The 22,766-nt window shown below is 64.6% G+C and overlaps 1 protein-coding gene across 5 annotated transcripts; it reads left to right on the top strand.

Annotated features, from left to right (window-relative positions):
* The first annotated feature begins 364 nt into the window (after nt 1–364).
* Nucleotides 365–20,847, top strand: ST3GAL4 (ST3 beta-galactoside alpha-2,3-sialyltransferase 4). Of its 5 annotated transcripts, none has more exons than XM_067310246.1 (14): nt 365–460; nt 592–702; nt 9,421–9,502; nt 10,723–10,924; nt 15,201–15,276; nt 17,040–17,109; nt 17,495–17,575; nt 17,686–17,783; nt 18,381–18,441; nt 18,825–18,920; nt 19,053–19,242; nt 19,395–19,538; nt 19,651–19,794; nt 19,884–20,847. In XM_067310246.1, exons 4-14 carry the CDS (start codon nt 10,898–10,900, stop codon nt 19,968–19,970), a joined length of 1,074 nt encoding a protein of 357 aa, XP_067166347.1. In that variant the 5' UTR covers nt 365–460; nt 592–702; nt 9,421–9,502; nt 10,723–10,897; the 3' UTR covers nt 19,971–20,847. The 5 variants fall into 5 exon arrangements, with proteins under 5 accessions (XP_067166347.1, XP_067166346.1, XP_067166349.1 ...); XM_067310245.1 differs by having other exon boundaries at nt 17,040–17,121; XM_067310248.1 differs by lacking the exons at nt 365–460; nt 592–702; nt 9,421–9,502; nt 10,723–10,924 and adding an exon at nt 3,983–3,996 and having other exon boundaries at nt 17,040–17,121.
* Nucleotides 20,848–22,766: the final 1,919 nt, after the last annotated feature.

The following is a 22,766-nucleotide window of genomic DNA, read 5'->3' as shown; positions in this document are numbered from 1 at the left end:
AACCATCTTGTGCGGCGCTTCGAACGAGGGCACCTGCTCGCTCCCCTGGCGCCGGGGGCAGCGGGAGGAGGGCTTGGGCCTAGCGGGGGCTCCCTTTTCTCCGGGTTTTTTTCCCCCCCCCCCCCCCGGGAAAACAGCCCCTGCTGGGAGCGCAGACCCTGCGGGCGAGAAGCCCGAACGGCAGCGGCGGAGGCGAGCGTGGCTGCCAAGCGTCGCCCGGTTCCTCGCCTCGGAGCCGATCGGCGTCGTGAGCGGCGCCATGAGCTCGGTTGAGGGAGCCGGGCCTCCCTGCTGCCGCCTTCGCGGAGCTTCCCTGGTCCGCTGGAGGGAGAGAGGGGAAACGGCTCTCGCTTTTGCCCAGGTCTCCACGGAATGCGCGCCTTTCCATGGACGGAAGATCCCGCCGCTGCTGCCACCTGAGCTGCTGGGCCTGCTTCGCCTCTGGGGCTTTTGGCGCAGGGTAAGTCGCCCCGGGAGCCTGGCTGAGCTTGGCCTAGAGGGGGGCGGACGAGCGGGAGCGCCGGGTCCCCACGCGCGTCCTCCGGGGTGCCGGAGCTGCCGTGGTGGCACCGCTCGATCTCTCGCCTGCAGGGCGGCAGCAGCAGCGACCGGCTGCCCGCGAGGGGGTAGAAAACCATCACTAACGAGAGCCGTTTCGAGACGAGGCCCCGGACGACGGAGCTGCTGATCCTTCCGGCTCTGGTAAGTTTTCCGCGCTGTCTTGGGGGGATAACAAATCCGCCCTCGCCATTTTGCTCGGTTTAGGAGCCCTCGAGCTGTAAGCTAGAGCGAGCTGCCCGTTGCAGTGGGGGAAAAGGGATTTCTCCCTGCGGAGAAAGGCTTGGCCTGAGGTTTGCCCCGGCTGCCCACGCGGCCAGCGGTTCCTCGCGGGAACAACGTCTTCTCTGCTGGACACGGACCTCTTACAGCTTCCTAAAGCTGCCAAAAAGGGTTTCGGCTTCCGGTCGGTTGGTGACTAGGGATGTAATTGCAGGATTCGCGTTGCTGCCCATCCCGGTTGCTGACTCCTTTCAACGCTTGGTGGTTTGAGGCTTTTTCTTGCTGATCCCTTTGCTCCGGTGGGGGGGGGGGGGGTGAAAACGGATGGAATTTGGTTTTTCCGTGCCGCAGGGCCGCCCTGTGATGAGGCGGTGCGGAGCATGCCGGAATCAGCAGGGACACCCACCTGCCCGGGGCTCTGTCCTGCTCATCCCGTTAATAAACATTCGGGTCAGGTGGTTCCCAGTACCTTCTCACAGCTGGGAGAGGCAGCGTGTCCCAGTGCAGCTGCTTGGAGGAATTTTAAATACGGCTTCAGTGGCTCCGTAGCCGGAGCCCTCAAGGGAAGGGGTGGCCCAGGCCCTGGAGCTGGGATTGCTGAGCCCTTGGAGGCCGGCGCTTAGGAAGGCTGAGCCTAAACGGGCCAGGAGCCGGGAGCGCTGCCTCCCAGCCACGGCCACGGGGGGCAACAACCATCCGTGAATCCCAGGACTGAAGAAGGAGCTATTTCTGGTGCAGGATGTTGGGATGAGAGGCTAAAACCTACGGGGGGATCAATGTTTCCTTATCCACAGGGGCCGCGATGCTGCCGAGCACCCGACGCTGCCTCGCCGGTGTGGCGAGCGAGCGGCGTTTCCCGTGGGGCTGATGTCCCGGAGAGAGCCTGGGAAAGCGGTGACGGCCCGGCCCGCCACGATTAGGTATCCGTTCCGCCATGAGTCAGCCCAGAGAAGAGCGGTCGCCTCTGGCTTGCGAGCAGGATGCCCCGTTTCGGATACGCGTCGGGGTGGAAAGCAGGGAATGCCTTCCGGGGGGGGGGAAGGAGGGTGACCCAAGCGCACCGCAGCCTCGGCAGGAGCCCTGCTTTCCTCCCGTCGCTCCCACTTTCTTCCTTAAATTCCTCTGCGCTGGTCACGCTGAGTTAATCTAACCGGCAATTTATCCATTCTGCGCTTTGTAAATTAAATATTAGGGCAGGGTGTAGTCGTTAGCGATGACTAACTACCCAGCAAACGCGCGTGGCGTTCTGCTAACGCAGCAAATATGTTTCCAAAACGCGTGTTTTCCGGCGGAGGAGAACCGTTGTGCCGCGCTCCGGAATTATGGATCGGGGTTTATGATGACAGTCGGGTTTTAAAATACGTCGCCTATTAGAGCTGCTAGAGGTAATTACGGCTCCTCGCGGTGTCGGGTGCCGCTGCTCCCTTCAGGTTATTCCAGCAAGATCCTGGAACTCGCCATCTTTGCAGCTTTTCCCCCAAACAAACGCGCCCCAAGCCGCGTGGCGAAGCGGCAGCCGGACGGGACCGCGGCACCCAGTCGCCTCCGCTGCCGTAAGGAGCTGCTGTAATTTTTTCCTTCTGCCCGGACGAGACGGCGCACGCGCGCAGCGACTCGGCCTGCGAAAGGGCCGCGGCTGCCGGGGGCTCCAGGAGCGACTTTCCTGCCGGAAGCGGGAGGACCAAGGTTAGTCCGTAACCTTCTTTTAATATTTTTTCGCGGGGACGCGGCAAAACCAGACATTTGGGCTGCATTATCATCGCCGGCGCTTCGCTGAACGCTGCTTATTGTTTTCAGATGCGCTAAACCTAGCGGAGGAAGCCAAGAGACCGAAGGATCCGACTACTCGGCAAGCAAGTCCCGGCTCCCCCGCCGAGCTGCGGACCCAGGAATCGCCCCCGGATTGCTCGCGAGCCGGTGGCGGTTAAGGCACGATTACGGGCTTGGTGGGACGCGGGAAACTCTTCCCCGCGTGCATCTGTCCGCTTCTCGCCGCGTGTGCTGAAACGCGGGGAGCGAGTGACTCGCGGGACGGAGCCGTGGCTTCCGTGGAAGTCGCCTAGGCGTCGCTGGGCTTGGCGGAAGCGGCTGCGGCCGGCGCTGGCAAGTGCCGATGAAGGGGACGGGGGGCTAAGCTGAGCCGCCGGAGGAGCGCGAAGGCTGGCGCCGTGCTGGCCGGACTCGAGCAGGCAGCTCGCGGCGCTGCCCACTAGCCGGATCGCCTGCGACTTAGCACCCGAGCCTGCACCCTAACGCGGTGGCGCCCAAGGAGCGGCACAAATTCCCCCTTCCCTTGCTCTCCGTTGGCTGCGGAGCAGCGCTAGGTGACTCGTCCAGCTCTTGCTCCGTGGAGCTGGGGAAGAGCTGCCAGCTGAGCTGGGGGACGAGGAGCTGCGTGATGGGCAGGCGAGGGGCAGCTGGGCTCGGCTGCGTCTGTGTCCATCGCTGCGTTGTTGCCTTCGTGCCCGAGCGGGCTGCCGTCGTTCCCGTACCCTTAAAACGGGCTCTGGGAGCTCCGGCTTTGCTGGTGAATCGGAAGTTTTCTCACATCTGTTGTCCCCGAGCCGCTTAGCGGCGGAGCGCAAGGTAGGGGCAGCTCTCGAAATACCGATACGGTCGCTCGATCAGCCCCGTTTGCGCCGGGCGATCCGAGCAATCGGCTCTGCAGCCGACAGATATTTTATCGGTCGATACGGCTGCCGCTGCCTGGTCCCTCTTTCCGTCCCTGGGGGTGGGGAAGAGGAGCAAAACGTGCTGCCTTCCTCCCTGCCTGCCTTCTGCAGAGCTGCCTGCCGGCAGGCTCGGCAAAGAGGCCAAGGTTTCATGCCCGTATCCGTTCGGATACCGGCGTTAATATTGCTGATCGCCCCCCCCTGCTTAAGCCCACGATGCTGGGGCGTGTTGCGGCGGGAGGAAGCGAGCGCTCCCGCTTCCCTGCTTCCCCGGGAGCCGGCGGGCGAGGCGGGGGCGAGCGCGGCCCTTCCCGGCAGCAGCGCTCCGGCTGCTGGGCGGCCGCCTTCCCCCTCGCCTCCCCTCCCGCCGCCTCCCGCCGCCGGCCCTGTGCGCAAGCGTGCCCGCGGCTCCCCCCCCCCCCACCCAACCACCACCACCAACCTCCGCCAGCCCATCCGCGGCCCCGGCCAACTTTGGCGGCCCCCCGGCCTCCCGCGGCCCCGGCGGATCTCCCCCCCCCCCACCCCGCGCGCCCGCCCCATGGTGAGTGCGCTGCCGCCGCGGGGCCGCTTCGCAGGCCGAGCTCGCTCGCTCGTCCGCCCACCCGCCGTTTCGGGCTTGCGAGGGGAGGGAGGGAGGGAGGCGAGCGGCAGCCCGGCACCGCTCCGGGGTGGGGGGGATCGGGGTGGGGGGCAGCGCCGGGAAACTTCAGCCTGGCGCCGGCGGGGAGGGGGGAGAGGAAGCTCGCGGTGGCGGCGGGGGGGGCGTTAAACCGGCAGCGGTAACGCCGGAGTAATCCGAGTTCGTGCAACTTGCTGCCGGGAGGCAGGAAAAGGACGTTTCTGCTATTTAAAAAAAACAACGGTGTCCAGCCGCGGTGGGTTTTCAGGCGACGCGATTTAACGGAAGCCGAATCACCTGCGGGCGCTGGCACCGAGGGGCGAAAAGCTCCGTTCCGGCGACCTCCTTCCGAGCGCCGGCTCCCGGTGCGCGTCCGTGGGGAGACAGTGCCGGTGCGCGGGGACGGTTCTCCTACGGAACCCGGCTTTGGATTGATTTCTGTAAATCGCTGCTTTTAAAGAAAAAGCCAAAACGCCCTGAAAACCTGCACGGCGATTACCCGCTGTCTCCGAGCGCCTGTTTCCAAGGATATGTGCGATATATTCCAAGGATAATGTTACCGTCTGGGCACTTTGGGGCAGGTACCCGCTGTTTGCACGTGAGCGCGGAGCCAGCGCTTTGCGGATGGGGCGCCGAAGCTGCCGCCGCGCTCCAACATCGGCCTTTCCGCGCCTCCCGGTCCGGGCTCGGATGCCAGCTTGCCGCCATCTCGGCAAATCGCCGGGGACGAGCTCACGGATTCCCGACGGCGGGGCTTTCGGAAAGCCGCGCGGTATCGAAGAGCCTCGTGCCGCCGCGCGGCTCAGCAAGAAAACAAGCGGGCGGAGGAGGAGCCGCCGACACCGTCTCCGGCCCGCTGAGGAAACGACGGTGTCAGCGGAGGCAGGAAGCTCCGGCTGCGGAGCGCGAGCGCGGGGCGATGTCGCGCTCGCCAGCCCTTAAGCCCCGCGGGCTCGAAGGGGGAATCGCACGGAGGTTTCCAGCGGGACCGAGCGGCAAGGGAGCCCTTTCCAGCGGAGGCTGCTCCGACAACCGTCCTGCCGTCCCCTGCCAAGGTTCGGATTCGACGCGACTTTCCCCTGCCACCCCGGGCCCCGTGGGCGCCAGGACCCCCTTCCCTTCCCTTCCCTCCCGAGCGGCGGCCGTGGGGAAACAACGGAGCCGGGACCGGTGGCTCCGCGTCTCTCCGATTCTGCAGGAAGCAAAGAGGAAATGGTTTTACGGTCTGTGCGGCTGCTTGCAAAGTCTTGTTCTCTTTTTTTTTTTTGCAACCCCCCCCCCTTCCCGTTGCTGTTGCGCTTGGGCGTCCGGAGGAGCTTGTCTTTCCCGGAGAGCGTGGCTCCTTCGGCCAAAACCCTCGGGAAGCGTGGGGTTTAGGGATCTTTTTCTAGGAAAATCCTGTGTCGTCTTGGAAAGAGGAGGAGAAAAAAAAAAAAGGTAGCTGGTTCCTGCTCGGCTCTTGTACTTACGGCTCCTGACCCCTTCCATGTGACTGGGGCTGGGATCGGAAGTTTCCTTGGAGAAAGGGAGAGCTGGACTCGGCCAGCGGCGAAGCGCGGAGCCGTCGAGCCGACTGTGCGGCAGCGGCGGGTTGCGCCTGGCCGCGGCTTCGAGAAGCAGCGAGCTTCCCTTCCGCTCGTGCCGGGCTTGTTCCGGACCCGCCGATGCTCCGGGCCGCCCTGCTGAGCCACGCGGGTGCGAACGGGCTCCGGTTCCTCGCCGGGATGCGCTTCGCCCTGTGCCGGAGGCCTTGGAGCCGAGGCGTGGGCATCGCCGGTGGGACAGCGCGCGGCCGCTGCTCCCGGCGGGACCTGTGCGGGACCCTCGCTGCGGAGCAGCCGCCGGGAAGGTGGGTGGATCTGGGTGGCAGCCGTTCGGGTCCCGATTCCGGGGAAGGAGCTGGGAAATGCTTTGCTCCCTGGGGGGGGGGGGGAACCAGATGTTTGGGGCAGCTGGATTTAGCAGCAGGCGTTGCTGGATGGAGCAAAGCAAAGCGAGGATCGGATCTCGGAGCTGCGCGCAAGGGGTTTGGCTCGGTCCTTGCGCGGGAGCTGGGAAACCGCGGGGCGCTCCGTGCGGGAGCGGGGCAGAACGACCTCCGGCCTCTGCCGCCCACTCCGCTGCCTTCCCCTTTCCCTGGCTTCGGAGCGCGCAGCAGTTGGAGGCGGCACATGCCGGAGGAGGGTGTGATGCAGCACGAGTGTGTTTGGGAACAGCAAATATTGGTGCCATGGTGGGGCAAGTGGACGCGCGGGTAAATGCACACGTAAATGCCCGGATCCTTTATTTAGTTAGTTTTTCCTCCGCGTCCATGATTTTTTGGGGGATAAATCGCTCCTGGGCCGGGCGAGCGCCTCGCTGGGGCGCAAGCGATGCCGGCGCTGCTGCGGCTGGACGCTCGAGGCTTCCTGCGTGCAAACCGCCGCGTTTGCGCGCGGGCTATTTATGTAAAGGGGATGTGGGCGTGAAGGCAAGCAGGTTTTCCTTCCCTTTCCTTCCCTTCCCTTTTCTCCTTGAGGTGCGCGCGTGTCGGGGCGGCTCCGCGGCTCCCCTCGGCCGCCCGGCGCCTCCCTCGGGAAGGGGCGCGAGGGGCTGCCGGCTTCGCCTCGCGGCGCTGCGTTACGGTTCGTAGCTTTAAAACCGCGCGCGCGCCCCCCTTTTTTCTTTGCTGCTTCTCCGAAGGGAGGCTTTAACCTGAGCTCACGCCGTTGGAATTCCCTTCCGCGCCCGGGAGAGGCTCTCGGCTTCGAATCGCTTCCAGATGCCGTTGGCACTTCGGCCGCTCCTCTTGCAAAAACGTCTCCGGAAAGGCCTCGCGGGGCCCTCGGCATCCCGCGCGTCCCGCTGCCGGGCTGATCCCGACGAAGGGAGGAAGCCGGACGGCCCCCGCCGCGGCGATGCACGGGACATCTTCCCGAAGCGCGGAAGCGCTAAGGCGGATGAGCGCAGGCCAGGCCCTCTCCGTCCTGACTTTGCCAGCTGGGCGTATTTTTAATTTCCATCCAAAAACACAGCCAGGCGCCGCGGCCGCCGGCTGAGCTCCGTGTCCCCGCATGGAGCGTGGCGGATAGGCGAATGCCACCGTCCATCCATCCGTCTTCTCCAAGAGGCACGGCGGAGTTCAGGTTTCCCGACGCTCCAGTTGCTCCTAAAACAGCCTTTAATTGTGGCAATGGCAAGGAGATCATTTCCCCGGCCCGCGCTCAGCCCGGACAGCGGCTCGTTGCCGTTCCGCTTCCATTGCGGCTGGATTTCCCTTCCCGGGACGTCAGGCCCATCTTTCCCCGGAGAAGCGCCTCGCTGGTGGGCATCTCCGGCCCCGGTGCCGCCTGTCACGTGAGTCCGTTCTCCGGCTGGCCGGCTCCCGCCCGGCTCCGTCCGCCGCGCGGATGAAACCCTCCTTCCCGTCGCCGAATTAAGCCGGAGGCATCGAGGGAGCGGGGTCGGGAGCGGAGCCAAGGGCTGCCAAGCTCTCGGGCCCATCCCCGTGCAATAACCGCTTCTGCTTGGAAAAAAAAAAAAAACAACCACCCACAAAGAACCGTCTGTTTGCACAAATACGGGCTCAACAGGTTCCCTTTGCCGCTCGGGCTCCGGCCTTTGGGCTGCCGGGGGGGAGCGGAGGACGGAAAACAGCCCGGCTTTCAAAGCGCGCTCTTTGGGCAACAAAACCCCGATTTGTCCTGAAGATATTAGCGGCCTCTTTCTTCCGCCGCCCTTTTCCCGCGGGACAATCGCGGCACTGTGGCCTTCGGTCCCGGCCGGCAAGCTTGCGCGCCGCAGGCCAGGGCGGAAGATCGGTCTTGGGGTGCGGCCGGCTCGCGGAGACCGGAGCCCGGGCCGCGATTCCCGCTCGGAGCAGCCGCCTTTGGGAATGCCATCCCGCTCAGGAGCTGCCGAGCGAATAATCCCCCGCTTATCTCCTGCTCCTGCTGCCGTCGTCTCCGTCCAGGTGCGACAGAGATCAGCACAACGTGACGGATGTGCCGGGCAGGGAAACGTTCCTGTCGTGCCGAGTAGAGGAATTTCGCCTGGAAGAAGATGAGCTCGCCCATCACCCGGCTGCGTTTCATCCCCATCCCGGTCGGGGTTTTCTTCTGCCTTGGAGGCGGCTTTTTTCCCCTTTTGCTTTAAAGAAAAATACTGGATTTGCAATGAAGGAGGAACGTGACTTCCTGTGCTGCTCGAGGAGGAAAGGAAAAAACAGCCGATGAATTAAAAATGAGGAAGGGTGGAAAATTAATAAGGGAAAGTGAAAACCTGAGAAGTCCCAGGCTGGACGGCTAGGAAAATCCGAAGGCCACTAGGAGCAGAGGAAATCCTTGAGGTGCCGGGCACATCTCCTGACGGAGCCGGCGAGCTCCTTTGGGGGGTTTGATCCCTGGCGCCGCTCCAGGGAGGCGCGCGGCTCCCGCCGTCCCATCCGTAGCCGCTCTCGCCGCCACAAGGTGCCGGAGCAGTGGGGCCGGCTCCGCATCCGGATGTTCATTTCCTGGCTCCCCGCTCTGTTCGGGGAAGAGTTTGTTTTAAATCAAATGCAGATATATATATTTTTTTTTTTTCCGAGCAACCCCCCCTGTTCCGGACTTGCGGAATAAACTCTCACTTTCCTCAGGCGGGGATCTAAAATTAACCGGCAGTTGCGCAAGAGGAGGAATGTGCTGCCGGCGACTCGCCCGAACCGGCGGCACCTGTAGCCGCTCGGGGGAACCTGCTTGTACCGAGCCGCCTTTTCGGGACCCGATGGCGACTTTGGCGGCTTCCGGGCCCCGCGCGGGAATTAGCGGCGTTAAATCGCGGCGGCGTTCAAAACCGCCGAGGAGGAGGCGGACGGGTAGGGGCCAACAAACCCGACGTGGCTTCGGGGGGCGAGCGGACAAGGACGGGGAAGGAAATCCAACTGCCGCTTCCGCAGGTGCTGGGCGCTGGCTCGTTTGCCCCTTCCCTGCCTCGTTAGGGTCGGCCCAAGCTGGGCTGCGGTAATTAAGCTCGATGCAAAGCAGCTGCTGCCGCCCGGCGCGAGGGAAGCAGCTTCCCTCTCTCTCTCTCTCGCGGGGCAGCGTCTTGGCGGGGCGTCCGCTCTTCCCCGAATTACGGCAGGGAGCCTAAAAAAAAGTCGGTGCCGGGAGAGGCGAAGGGGTCTGGATGGGGAAGGAGCAGCCGGCTGCAGGGACCGCCGGGTAAACGGACCCCGAGTCGGACGGGGCTGGGAAGCCGAGTGAGCGGAATGCGTTTCGGGGAGCGGCGAGCGTCTTCCCGCCCCCCGGAAAGGGGCCGTGCCGCCTCTCCGGCGAGCCGCGTTCGGACCGCTCTCGCCCTAAGGATCTCTCCTTTTCCCTTTGCTAGGGGAAGAGAGGATGGATTTGTAGACGCCCAGCCCGCAGAGAGGCCGCCGCCGCCGCCTCGGCCTGCGTCGAGAGGACGGACCGTAAGTAGCCGCTGTCTCCTCCCAGCTTCCCGCGCTCCCGCCGGCGCATCGGGTCAACGGATAACCGAGGGCGTTTCGGGGCGCGGGCCGACGCCGCGAGCGTTTCGGGGCGGATGCTCCCTCGGCCGGGCGGTTACCGAATATCCTTCCGTGCCGTTCCGGGAGAGCGGAGCGCAAATGCAAATACCTGCTGGCTGGTTTTCCTGTCCGGGCACGTCCCGCTGCCTCGGGAGCTTCGCTTGGCGTGCGAACGGTCCCGAGCACCTAACGGATCCGGGTGCCGCTGGGGAGCGGTGGGATGAACCGGGAGCGATCGGTGCGTCCTCTGGCCTAGCTGCGCCGTTCAGCCGGTCCCAAAGATGCGCCGCGTCCTTGGCGCCTCTTCTAAGAGGGAACGGTGGCGGGACGGTGGCGTCCCGCTGCGGCTCCGGCAGGGAGCTCGGAGCTCCCGTTCGTCTCGCTGGCGCCGGCCGCTTGGAGGCTCTTGGCTTCGCCCCGCGTCTCCCTCGGCTGCGAGCCGTCCCCAGGCGCCGCTTCCCCGGGGCGAAGGAAGCGGCCGGCGAGTAAACAGAGCGACGCGACGCGGCAACGGCGACGAACGCGCCAGCCGGTATCCAGCGGCGGGCGGGGAGAGCGAATCCCCGCGGAGCTCGGACCCGCTCGGCTGGGGCGGGCGCCGCAGGTAGGGGCGACCCGGGGCGGAGCGGCCGCGTCGGGTAAAACCAGCGTCGCCGCTGCCGCCAAAGCCGGGCGGCTTCCCCGCGGCTCGTGCCGCGGCTCGCCCGGCGCCGGCACCTCCTGGGTGTTCCTGTTTTGCCCCGGAGCCGTTCCCCTCCGCTGGCTCCCGCTCCGGGGGCGGCAGGCGCGTCTCGCCCGGCCCCGCGGCCTCTCGCCCCGCGCGCCGTTAGGCGGCTCCTTTTGCCGAGGCTTCGCCCGGTGCCAAGTGAGCAGCGGGGATTTTCCGCTCCTCCCGCCGCTCGGTTTTTCCTCCGGGGCTTTAGCTCCGATCCTGCCCGGCTCCCGGATCCGGGGTCGGGAGGGAGGGTGCTGCCCCCGCGCTGGCGCGGCGCGGGAAAAGCAGCAGGGTCGCTAGCAGCGCGTTCGCCGCCTCCCTCCTCCTCGGAACAGCGCGGTGAAAAATCCCCGCTCGGCTCCGGCTGGCGATACCTCGCAAGCAGGTTTTCTGTTTTTCCCCCCCCTTCTTTTCCTTTTTTAAATAGCGCAGGGAAAAGAACAATTAAACCCGGCCGCGGCTCCGATAACGAAGCCTAATCGCCGTACAAAGAAGGGAGCCGGTACCTTTCGCGTCCCCGGACGTAATAAACTAAAGCCTCGCTAATCAAACAGGAGCTGCTGCCGGCGCCGCTCCGCCAGGGCAGCTCGGCGCTCGAGCGCATGGAGGACCCGGGCGGCTCCTGCGAGGTAAGTCCGGGGCCGTTCCGTAAGCAGGCTGGTTATGAACGTGATTAACGACCGTCGTTAGCGGCTCCGGCTGCGGGATGCGAAGACTCGGCGTGCGGGAGAGTCCCTGGGAAAGCTGGTGTTTTCCCTCAAACATCCCCTGCGCGACCGAGCTCTGTTCTCCGTTGGCTCCTCGCGAGGTCGGAAAAGCCCAAACCCGCCCGTTTTCCCTTCCCTGAAGCACGGGATGAGGGGGGGTCGCCCCAGAGCACCCACTTTCCTGCTTGGGCCGCGGCGTCGCTCGTCTTCCTCGTTGCGCGTCCCGTTTTCCGGCGGCCGAGCTCCGACCCGTGGCGCGCGCCGTCTCCGCCGTCCTCTAAAAGGCTCGGAAACCGCGGCCGGTTTCTGTTTGCCTGCGACACCCACGCTCGGCTCCGGAGCGCGTGCGCGCGCGTGCTTGGCTCGGGCGCGAGCGTCTCGGGCCAAGCGGCGCCGGCAGGACGGAGCCGAGCTGCCGGAGCCGCTCTGCCCCGGAGCTGTGGGAGCGGGGGCTGCCGGCGCTTCGCCCCGGCACGCGCCACCCGAAAAAAGGGCTGGAGGAAACAAAACCGAAAGCCGGAAGGAAGGCGACTCCTTGCCGCCGCGTCTGCTGCAGGTGAGCGACGGACCCTCAGCCATCCGATGGCTTCGGATCCTGCCGCAAAAAGCTCCTGTTTGGGGGAAGCGGAGCGTTAACGAACGTTTCGGGCTGACGTGCCGCAGCCTGCGTTATTCGGCCGGGCTGGTTAATCCCTTGCGACCTAAAATCGGAGGCTGGGAAGCTTAGGAGCAGGTTTTCTGACAGTTAGGTGCAAATATTAACGCTGCTTCTGCCCTAACTTGGGAAAGGAGCACTTCGGGATCGTACGGATGCTTTGTCCGGAGAAAGGCAGGGATATAACCGAAGTCCTTCTCCTGCTGCGAGCGTCGCCCCGGCCCGTGGCGCGGGAGGACGGAGAAATGAAAAGAATTTGTGGGAGAGGAGAGAGAAGCGCAGCGGCGCGAGCGTGACGGATCCTCTTGCCGCCGGAGCCGCTTCTCCGGGGAGCCGGGAGCCGGCTACTCTCTGTTCCTGTTCCCTCTGGAAGAGGCGGGTTGTTTCGGTGTTGGTTTTTCTGGGGGAATCACGCGAGTGGGACTGAATGGGAGAAACGGGCTCTGAGCTCCGGAGCTGAATTTTGAGACCCGACCGACGGCGCTGGAGCGGGTGCGACTTGCGCGGCGCGAAAGGGAAGGAGCCGTCCCGATTTATCCCGGGAACCCGAACCTACGCAAACACCCGCGCCCGACCGCGGGGCGCCCTGCTGCCCTGGGCGAGGCCTCGATGCCCTTTGCAGGAAAGAGAAATCTCCGTTTATTTAATTTTCTTTTTCCTCCTTGGATTTGTCACGAGAAACCCGGCGTAGGGACCTTTTCCGGCGCCGTTCCAGCGAACCCGTGTCATGAGGGAGTGACCTCCGGGCGCTGTTTACCGGCGCTGCCGTCGGAGCTATGCCGCAGGTAAACGCCGCGATAAGCCTTATCTGTCATCGCTTCCTCGTGTAAATCCGCGGACAGCTTCTTATTTACCTAAGATACCGCGGGCTAAGAAAACAGCCCTGCCTCTCCTCAATTTAGATCCCTTTAAATGCTCCCGGCGAATATCCGAGGAACATAAAACGCAATAAACGATGGCGTTTGCCGGGCGAGGGAAGCAGCCTCCGGCTGGCTCTCCGTGCCCTCCGGGCTTTCTGGGGCGACTCCGTCGTTGCCCAGGATTTTTTTTGTGAGCGTGTGCGCGCCGTGCCCTGATCCCTCCTGCGCTGCCGGGCGAGCGCATCTTTGCCCCCGTGCTCCGGGTGAGGAGCTGCCTGTCTTCCCGGCTTGGAAAAATCCCGGGAAACTCTTCCCAGCCTCGATGGCGGGGCTCGCCGCGAGGAACGTTTTGGATGCCAGGCCGGCTCTTGGAAGACGAGCAGGCTGCTCCCAGAAAAGGACGGCTTGGAGGGACGGGAGCGGGTCTTTGATCCGACGCCAGGAGCAGGCAGCGCCTCGAGCCGGTCGGATCTGTTCCCTGCAGCGGAGGTTTCCTACCTGGGAAGGGCCTGGTTGCCCGTGGGTTGCCGTGAGCTGTGTCTGGATGGAAGAGCCGCGGCTGGTGGCCCCCGGGCGCAGGAGTGGGAGACGCCGGTGCCCGCGTCCCGCCGCCCCCGTTCCGGCGGGGCTTGGAGCTCCATCCTGAGCCAACCTGCCTGTTGGGATGCTGAAACCCATCCAAGCAGATGCTAATCTTCAAGGAGCTTCCCGCTGCCTCCCCGCCGCGCTTCAAAGCGGGCCGCCGCCACGTGGAGGCCGTTCCCAGCGGGAGGCGAGCCGGCGTCTCCCCCTCCGTGGCGGACCCGTCTCCGCCATCCCGGCCTCCCTGCCCCGCTCTTCCGCCCCGGGTTTCTCCCCGCGTGGAGGCCTCGCTCGCGCCAGCCGCAGCGGCTGAGAAGCGGCGGTGGGTTGCGCCGTGCCAAAGCGGGAAGAGGCCCGCGGGAAGCGCCGCGGCCGGATTCCGGAGGCTTTAGCTGCGGGCGCCCCCCGGATCTTTGGCTAGGAGGAGCGAGCCGAACCCGGCTGCGCAGCCCGTCCTCAGCCCCCTTTGCTGCGGAGCAGCGGCCTAGGTTGGGACCCCGACGGGGACGAGCGCCGGCGAACGGCTCTTCTTGCGCCCGCGGCTTCCTCCGGTTCCTTCCCCCCGGCTCCGCTGTGCCGTCTTGTCTTGAGCAGCTGGAAGCCGCCTTGGGATCTCAAGGCAGCGCGGAAAAGACGCCCTGCGGCCTCCGCGCTCCCGGGTTGCCTTCGGGTTTCGGCATGTAAGAGCTTTTTGCGGAGGCGGGAGACCGGGGCGTGCGTTGGGCCGGATGACGAGCGCGGGGTAACTCGACGTCTGAGAAATCCCCGTGCTAATCGATCCTGCAAATCGGGATGGGGGGAAGGAAAATCCGAGCCGGGGGTAACTCGCCGTCAGCGTCGGCATCGCCGCCCGCTCGAGGCTCCGGCGCCCGCCGGCCCCTTGCGGTACGAGGGCGGCTTCGCCTGTGCTGAAACGGAGCCAGAACCGCTGCGGTCGAGCTCTTAAGTGGCAGCGGGCGTTTGCGCCGTTCCCTTCCACGGAAGATGCCTTTTTTGTTTGCCGATGGGCAAACTCCAAAGGTCGTCTGGGCGACGGCCACAAAGCCGGACTCGTTCGGGAAGCGCGTCCCGGCGCACTCGGCCGCTCCGGAGGGGCTCCTCTCCCTCCGCAAGGGAAGGCGATTTAATTAGGAGTCCGAGTAGGAAAGCAAGCGACTGAGGTGGCGCCGCCGGCTCGGCAGCGAGGGGACGCCTGTCCCGACACGAGCGCGCGGTGTGCGGGCGGCGCACGGGAGACCTTCCTCTTGGATCACGTGAGTTGTCCGCTCGGGGAAGCGGCTGCTTTCAAAGCCTCCGAGCCGAGACCTCCGCGCGAGGTGCCGTCAGCCGGTCCCCGCTGCGGGAGCGGCTTTGACCGCAGGTATTCGCCGACTTATTCCAGGAGCGAGGGGTTTCGGAGGAGGAAGAAAGTTGTCCCGCGGCCACGGCTCCGTGTTTGCGCTAAACAGCCCGAGGTCGTCTGGGCTGCGATGGTTGGATTAAAGCAGCTGCCGTTTTTGCAAGTGCGTGACGTGCATCGCTTTAACGTCGGTCTGCTCCGTCCGTCCGTGTCGGTGACAGGTCGGCGCGGTGGCCGTGCGCTTGGCTCCGTAGCTGCCGGCAGCTCTAGCAGCCGGCGCCGCTTCAGCGCTCGCGGCAGAACCGCGCTTAAAATTCACCCAAAGCTACTGCTAGATGCATCGAGGATTAGCAAACTTGGGGGGGGGTTCGTGGTCGAAGCTCTAGACGTTGGCCTGGGTTTCTGGAGGTTTCTGGAGGAACCGTGTCTGGATGAACGTCGCGTTTTGCAAACGTGGGTCAGAGATACGTGAACGTATTGGGGTGAAAGCAACAATCTTGCACAGTTTTCACCGTACGCCACGGAGCCGGAGCGCGGTCGCTCGCTTGGAAGCGCGGACGGGCGCGCGGCGTAGCTGAGGTCCCGGCAGAGCGCTGGGCTTTCCGCCCTCTTGGAAGATGGGCGTGACGTTGTCGCCTCCCGCGGCACGATTGCCCCCGAGGAACGCGGGCGGAAGTGGCTTTCGGATCTTCTCGCGGGGCTGGGGCTGGTCGCTTTTGCCCGGCGGAGCTGACTCTCTCCTCCTTTCTCTTCCCGCTCCAGGTGACCAGCGGCAGCCGCGATGAGAGCTCAAGCCCTCGGGTGACGCCCCCCTTGGCGATAAAAATGATCAAGTCCCGTGAGTCCGCCCGCGTTCCCCTTGCGTCCCTCCTCCGAGAGGCCCTTCGGGGCCGCTGTGCTGCCGAAGGGCTCCGGGGGCCTGTGTCACTTTTTCCTGAGCCGTTCGCACGGGATGCGGAGTCCCTTCTCCTGGGGGATCCCAAGCGGGGATAGAGGGGAGAACGGGAGGTGCCTAGAAGTTCCCGTTCAAATCCCAGCGATGTTTTCATGGCTGGGGATGCTCGGTTGGGTGGCATCGAACGACGGGGTGCCGTTAGAGGCCGGAACGGCTTCGCTTCGCTGCGGGACGAGTCCTGCCGTTCCCCGCGCGGTCCGTTTTCTTCTTTCCCCCTTCCCTGCCCCGCGGTCGGCTCGGCAGAGCCTCGCGCGCTCGCCGCTTCCTCTCTCCGCGCCGACGCTCCGAGCGACGGGGCCTTTGCCTCCCCTCCTCGCCGCCTGCCCTCGCGGCAGAGGTGGCGCCCGGCCGAGGGACCTGCCCTGCTGCCAGAGGCGCCCGGCTCCGCTCCGAGCCGCGAGCCGCGGGGGATCGGGCTTTATTTATTTTGTCATTAGCTCGCTATGCGCCGCTCCCTGCCGGCAGCGGCGTCGCTCTTCCGGGCTCACACGCAACGACCTGGCTAGCCATCCCGGCCGCTCCTAGACTTAGCTTTAGAGGCGAGGGAGGAAGCTCAGGGGCAGCCACCGGGAAAGAGGGCGTCCCGTTTGTGGCGCTTTTGAAGGCGGCCACGTCAGCCCGGCACGAGGAAACGGCGGAGCGGGAGGTTTTGGATCTGGCACAAGAGACCGTGGCTCAACCTTGAGGCTGCGGAGGAGCCGCTCCTCTCGGGAAGCGTGCCAGCAAGGCCACCGCTGCTCCCCGGGAGAAAGGCTTTGCGCGAGATGGCTCTGTAATCCGGCATGCGAAGGCACGGCCGGAGCCGGCCGTGAAAACGTCTGGAAACGAGCTTGCGTGAGAGAGAGGCGTTGGCCAAGAACGACTTTGCCCGGGGTGGTGGATCTACCAGAGCACCGAAGCCTTTGCAGGCGACACCTCTTCCGTTGAGCCCGTGTTTTCCCAGGGTGCTTCTCCACGGGCGGATTAAGGGCTCCTGGCTTCCTGCTCCGTCCCTTTCTACGGCGGATCTTGGGAGCGGAGTTGACCGTTGGCGCTGCCGCATGAAATCTTTGTAGCGCGGATGTTGTAAATCAGCCCGAGTGCCCGTGAGCCTGGAGCGCTTGCTGCCTTCCGGCCTTGAGGCCCCGGAGGAGGAGAGTCGTCGCGCGGCCTGGCTGGAGGGTGACGGTTTGGGCGCACCGGAGCGTTGGAAGCCGGCAGCACCTCGTGCCCCGAGGGCTTTGGCCGAGGTGGGCGTCACGGGCACGAGTAAAGCGGCAGGAACGGAAAGATTTCCTAGTGGTGACATCCACTGGCCACGCTGATATCCTGCAAGGATGCTGCGAAAGCCGCTTGCTCCATGTATTAGGAACGAGGCGGGATGTAGCAGCGGAAAACTGTCATCCAGGAAGACAGCCCAGCTGGCAGGGAAATATGGAGCAGGCATCTCGAGAGGCGTTCCCTCCTCCTTCAGCTCCTTCCCTCGCGGAAAGCAAAGTGTCCTGGAAGTCACCCATCCCTTCTTTCCCGTATACCCTCCCCTCCGGAGGGTCTGTCCGCGGCTCTCCGGGTGCTTCCCCCTCCTCGCACTTTCCCCCCCCCTCCCGGCGCGGGTTAACCAGCTCCGGACACCGGCCTCACGGCCTCCTCCTGTTCCCCTCTCCTAGGTGGGAAGATCCTGGGAGTGCTGGCCTTGTTCCTGGTGATGGTGTGGTACTCGATCTCCCGGGAAGACAGGTACATACAGCTGTGAGTGTATTTCTTGACGTCTAAGCGGGGCCGGGCGGCTTGGCTTTCTGCCCCTTCCTTTGCCCTCGGCACGGGCAGCGTCTCGGTCCCGGCCCCAGGGGCTCTTTGAACCCTGCCCAACGCTCAAAAGCCCGGAAAATAAATGTTCTCATCCCAAAGTCCGAGATCCAACCCCTGCAGGACAAATCCGCGCCGTCTCGGCTCGTTCGCTCCTCCAGCGTTGGCTCGATTTAGGCCGCGGTTGCGCCGTGCGCTGAATCAAACCTCGCCGTTGCCTTTTGCAGCCGGCAGCCCTGTGCCCCGCTCCGTCCCGCGTCCCCTTCCCGGCAGGGACCTGGCGGAGCGGTCACCGGTTTTACCGTTGCCCTTGCAGCTTTTATTTCCCCCTGCAAGAGAACAAGACGACGTGTCCCGTCGGAGAGGTGGAAAAGAAAGCGGCGCAGCTCATAGCGAAGTGAGTGAGGGCAGCGGGTCCCGCCTCGGCGCCGGCGCCCTCTCCGGGAGCCCGCGGATCGTCGCCCGCGGTCCCGCCTCGCGGTCTCACCGGCGCTTTGCCCCTCGCAGTTACACGAGGGATCGCCCGCTCTTCTTGCAGCTGAAGGATTATTTCTGGGTGAGGACGCCGTCGCTCTACGAGCTGCCCTACGGCACCAAAGGAAGCGGTAAGCGCGCGGGCGCCTCGTGCGGCCCGTCGTGGTGGGCTTCCATCCGCCGCCTCCTGCGGTTCCCTTGGGATTCGGCCGGGGCGGCTTGTGTTGGGCCTTGCCTTTGAAGACCACGTGGATGCGGTCTTCAAAACAGCTCCAGGCTGATCTCTTCGGCTGGTTTTCTTTTCCTAGCAAGCTGTTTGCAACCGATTTCAGTTGGTTCTTGCATTTTTGGCGATTTTGAGGCACGTGTCTAGTGCATGGACCATGCGTGGCCCCTACGAAAGGGTGGGGGGACAGGGAAGGAAAAGCTTTACTGAGCCCAATTCAAGGATCATCTATCCGGCTCTCTAGGAGCCGGGATGAATTAATGACAAAACGAAGCCTGATGGCGTTAAAGTAACAGCAAACGCTTTGGGTCGAGCCCCTGAGCCCGCGATGTCAGTACTTAATGAGGCGAAAAGCGACCCTTCGGCGTAAAGCCGGAGCCGGGGGCGTTGTGGCCGTCGGCAAGGAGCCTCGCTGGACGCGGCGTGGTGCGGGGGGTCGGCTCCGGAGCAGGCGTCTTCTCCAGGGCGGCCTCACCGCCTGCTTCTCGCCGTTCCTCTGCAGAAGACATCCTCCTGCGCCTGCTGTCGGTCACCAGCTACGCCATGCCCGAGAGCATCCAGAGGTAACGGCAAGGGACCGTTCGGATTTTTATTTCTTTTAAACGTGCCTCTCCTAGGAGGCGAGTTTGCCCGCGGCGGTTTTGCCGTCTCCCTGCCGTCTGGACCACGCCGAGTCCCCGGGAGGTTTCCCGTCTCTGCTCCAAACCTGCCCCAGACACGAATTCGCTGGCCCTGCCAGCAGCCTGGGGGTTTGCTGGCGCGACGCAGCCAGCCCTGCTCCCTGGGGGGGCTGGAAGAGGCCGAAAAGCCCGGGGAGCCAGGAGCGGCAGGGAGCGTCAGCGAGCTCCGTAGTCTGGAAAAATGCGGGGGTTTAAAACCCCTTTGGGTGGGAAAAAAGGCCTCGTTCCGGAGCGCGGCGGGTTCAGGCGGCGCTTTGCTTTTGCAGCCTGAAGTGCCGGCGCTGCGCGGTGGTGGGGAACGGGCACCGGCTCCGCAACAGCTCCATGGGGGAAACCATCAACACGTACGACGTTGTGATCAGGTGCAGCGGCGGCGGCGGGTGGCGGTGCGGCATCGCCGGGCCGCGCTCCGCGTTTGCTCCTCCCTGCGGACGTGCGATCGACGCCCACCGTCGCTTACCGGCCGACGTCCCCCCCCCCTTTCTCGCCCCCAGGTTGAACAACGCCCCGGTCCACGGCTACGAGCAGGACGTGGGCTCCAAAACCACCATGCGCCTTTTCTACCCGGAGTCGGCTCACTTCAACCCCCGGAGGGAGAACGACCCGGACACGCTGCTGGTGCTGGTGCCCTTCAAACCCATGGACTTCCAGTGGCTGGAGGCCATTCTCAACGACAAGAAGAGAGTAAGCGCGCCGGGCGGGCTGGCGGCCCGCTCCCCCTGCCCCGCTGCAGCCCTGCCTTCCGCGGGGAGGGGGGACACCGAGCCTGCCGGGGCGCCCCCGACCCCGACGGCTCCTCCCGGGGAAGGGAAGTGGCCGGACGTCTCTCTGTGCAGGTTCGGAAGGGCTTCTGGAAACAGCCCCCTTTGATCTGGGACGCCAACCCGGAGCAAGTGCGGATCCTCAACCCCTATTACATGGAAGTAACTGCTGCTAAACTCCTGAATCTCCCGATGAAGCAACCGCGGAAGGTCAAGCAGGTGAGGGGAGCGGGCCGGGCCCCGCGCTGCCTCTTTTGGGGGGGGGGGAGCCGTGCGGAGGGCAGCGTGGGCACTCGCCGCCCGCCTTTTCCCTCCCCCCCCCGCGCTCCAGAAACCGACCACGGGCTTGCTGGCCATAACCTTGGCGCTGCACTTCTGCGACCTGGTGCACATCGCCGGCTTCGGCTACCCCGACTCGGCCGACAAGAAGCAGACCATCCACTACTACGAGCAGATCACCCTGAAGTCCATGGCGGTAAGTGGCCGCCCGCTCGCGGCTCCGGAATGGCGGCGCCGGCTGCAGCCGGGGCTGCGGCGTAACGGGCCGTTTTCTGCCTCCCGCAGACGTCGGAGCACAACGTGTCGCACGAGGCGTTGGCCATCAAGCGGATGCTGGAGCTGGGCCTCGTCAGGAACCTCACCTACTTCTGAGGGGCCCCCGGGGCCCAGCGGACACGGCGCAGCTCGGCGCGGCGCCCGGCTCATGGTGCCCCCGGGCGAGAGCGGGGCGAGCGAGGCATCGTGGGGGCTGCTCTCCCTGTCCTGCCGGGCCGGGGTGGCTCCGCGGGGAAAGGACACCGCGGCGGCCGGAACGCCGAAGGGCCGGGAGGCACCGGGAGCTTTGGGGCACGCGGCGGGGCAAAGGCGGCTCGGCCCGGGGCTCCCTCCCAGCCGGCCTGGGGGGCTGCCGGGGCGAAACACGCAAGCCACGCTGTGGGAGGCTTTTCCCCTTTTTTTTTCCTTTCTCCCTAACTTTTTTCCATTAGGACGATGGCCCTTGCGAAGGGGCCTGAAGCGGCGAGAGCCGGGATCTGCGCGTGCCTCTTTTTGGAGGAGAACGGGGGGGGCTCGGCGGGGCTGAGCCGCCAGCCCTCCTCGCGCGAGGTACGGGGACGGGGCCGCGGTGCCCCCAAATGGGTGTAAATATTTCCTTCCTCCCCCCTCCCCCCCCCTTTTTTTTAAAGTCGAGTCCGTAGTCGCCGTCCCCGGGGCCGCGATCCCCGATGGCCGCCGCCGCCGCGGGGCCACCCGAGCCCCACCGCGGGGAGGCAGCGGGGTCCGCCGCTCGGGGCGCGTTTAATTTAATTAATTTAAAAGGTTATTTATCTGGGGCCCGGCCCGCGCGGGGCTGCACGAGCTCCCGCCTCGGTCGCCGCCGCCGCCCCGATACCGGGCGGATGGGCGGGTGCCATTTGTCCTGGCGTGGCAAGCCGGCTCGCGCGGGGGGCACCGCCGCCGCGGCAGGACCCCGCGGGCGCCCCCGGGCTGGCACGCCGCAGCCCCCCGGTAATAAAGCTGGTGCTGAGTCTGGGCTGGCGTCTCCTTGAGCGAGTGCGAGTGCGCGCTGGAGGGTGAGTGCGAGTGCGAGTGCAGGCGGTGCGGCTGTGCGTGTGTGCAATGCGCATCTGAGTGTGACAGTGAGGGAGCGTGCGGGGTCCCCGGGTGAGTGTGAGTGCGTGCTTGAGTGCAGGTGTGAGTATGAGCGTGAGCAAGGGGGCAGGTTTGTGAGCGTGAGGTGGAGTTTGAGTGTGAGTGCAGGTGAGTGTGAGCGGGGCAGGGGTGAGCGCAGGGGGCGAGTGCAGGTGAGGGCGAGCGGAGGCTGAGCGCAGGCTCGAGGGAGCGCGGCTCTGCACATTGAGGGTGAGCGCAGGCTCAGGTGAGTATGAGTGTGAGTGCAGGGTCAAGTGGATGTGGCTGTGAGTGGAGGTTCACGTGTGAGGGCAGGAGTGAGTGTGGCTGTGAGTGCAAGTTTGAGTGCGTGTGGGTGCTGGGCAGTGTGAGTGTGGCTGTGAGTGCCAGTGTGAGGGCAGGTATGTGGCTTTGAGTGCAGGTGGGAGTGTGAGAGTGAGCGCTGTGTCAAGTGTGGCTGTGAATGCAAGTATGAGTGTGTGCAGGTGAGTGTGAGTGGAGACTCAGGCTGAGTGGGGGTTGAGTGGGTGCAGGTGAGCATGAGCGTTGGTATGTGTATGAGTGAAGTTTTGAGGGTGGCTGTGAGTGCAGAGTGCAGGTTGTGGGCTCCGGTGAGTATGAGTGTGAGTGCAGGTTGTGGGCTCCGGTGAGTATGAGTGTGAGTGCAGGTTCAGTGTAGGGTTGTGTGTGAGTGTAAGTGAAGGCTCGAGTGGGTGTGGCTGTGGGTGCAGGATCGGGTCAGTATGAGAGTGTGAGTGTGGGCTTGGGGGAGTGGCTGTGCATGCAGGTGTGAGTGTGAGCGTAGGCTGGAGTGTGGGCATGAGTGCAGGGCTGAGTGAGCGTGAGTCCCAATGGAGTGTGCTCTCAGGTGAGTACGAGTGTGTGTGTGTAGACTCAGCTGTGGCCATAGATGCAGGTGAGTGCAGGCTCAGGTGAGTATGAGTGTGAGGGCATCCTCAAGTGAGTGCTTGTGAGCGTGGCCTCAAGTGAGTGGCTGTGAGTGCAGGATGAGTGTGTGTGCAGGCTTGAGTGTGGATGTGTGAAAGTGCAAGTATGCTGGATCAGGTGAGTGTTGGCTCAGGTGAGTGGAGACCCATGGCTGTAAGTGCAGGTGCAGGATCAGGCGAGTGCGAGTGCAGGTTGAGCATGACCTCAGGTGAGTATGCGTGTGAGTGGAGGCTCGAGTGGCTGTGAGTGCAGGTAGGAGTGTGAGCGTAGGCTTGAGTGCAGCTGTGAGTGCAGGTGCGAGTGTAAGTCGAGTGTGGGCTTGAGTGGCTGTGCATGCAGGTGTGTGAGTGTGGGCATGAGTGCAGGTCCAAGTGAGTGTGAGTCCAAGTTGAGTGTGCTCTCAGGTGAGTATGAGTGTGAGTGTAGGCTCAAGTGTGGCCATAGATGCAGGTGAGTGCAGGCTCAGGAGTGTGAATGCAAGCTCGAGTGTGGTTGCGAGTGCAGGTTGAGCACAGGCTCAGATGAGTATGAGTGCACACTTGAGTGAGTGGAAGTGCAAGCATGTGTGGTTGAGGTGCAGGTGAGTCCAAGTTGAGTGTGCTCTCAGGTGAGTATGAGTGTGAGTGCAGGCTGAGTGTGGGCTCAGGTGAGTGGGAGTGTAGGCTCGAGTGTGCCTGTGGGTGCATGAGTGCATGATCAGGTGAGTGTGAGTGCACACTCAAGTGAATGCAGTTGAGCTGCAGGTGAGTGTGAGCGCAGGCTGAGTGTGGGCTCAGGTGGGTGTGAGTGTATGAGTGCACATGATCAGGTGAGTGAGAGCGCAGCTGGAGAGAGTCTCAGGTGAGTATGAGCCTGAGTGGAGTCTTGGGT

The sequence above is a fragment of the Apteryx mantelli genome, chromosome 23 (genome assembly GCF_036417845.1).
Source record: "Apteryx mantelli isolate bAptMan1 chromosome 23, bAptMan1.hap1, whole genome shotgun sequence".
Classification (NCBI taxonomy): domain Eukaryota; kingdom Metazoa; phylum Chordata; class Aves; order Apterygiformes; family Apterygidae; genus Apteryx; species Apteryx mantelli.
Note: the sequence above shows the minus strand (reverse complement) of the source record. Positions and strands in the feature narration are given on the sequence as shown.

Coding starts and splice junctions, on each gene's coding strand:
- ST3GAL4 (XM_067310245.1), top strand. CDS start 10,898: ATGGAGGACCCGGGCGGCTCCTGCGAG. Junction 15,277..17,039: donor GATAAAAATGATCAAGTCCC/GTGAGTCCGCCC, acceptor CCCCTCTCCTAG/GTGGGAAGATCCTGGGAGTG. Junction 17,576..17,685: donor GCGGCGCAGCTCATAGCGAA/GTGAGTGAGGGC, acceptor TGCCCCTCGCAG/TTACACGAGGGATCGCCCGC.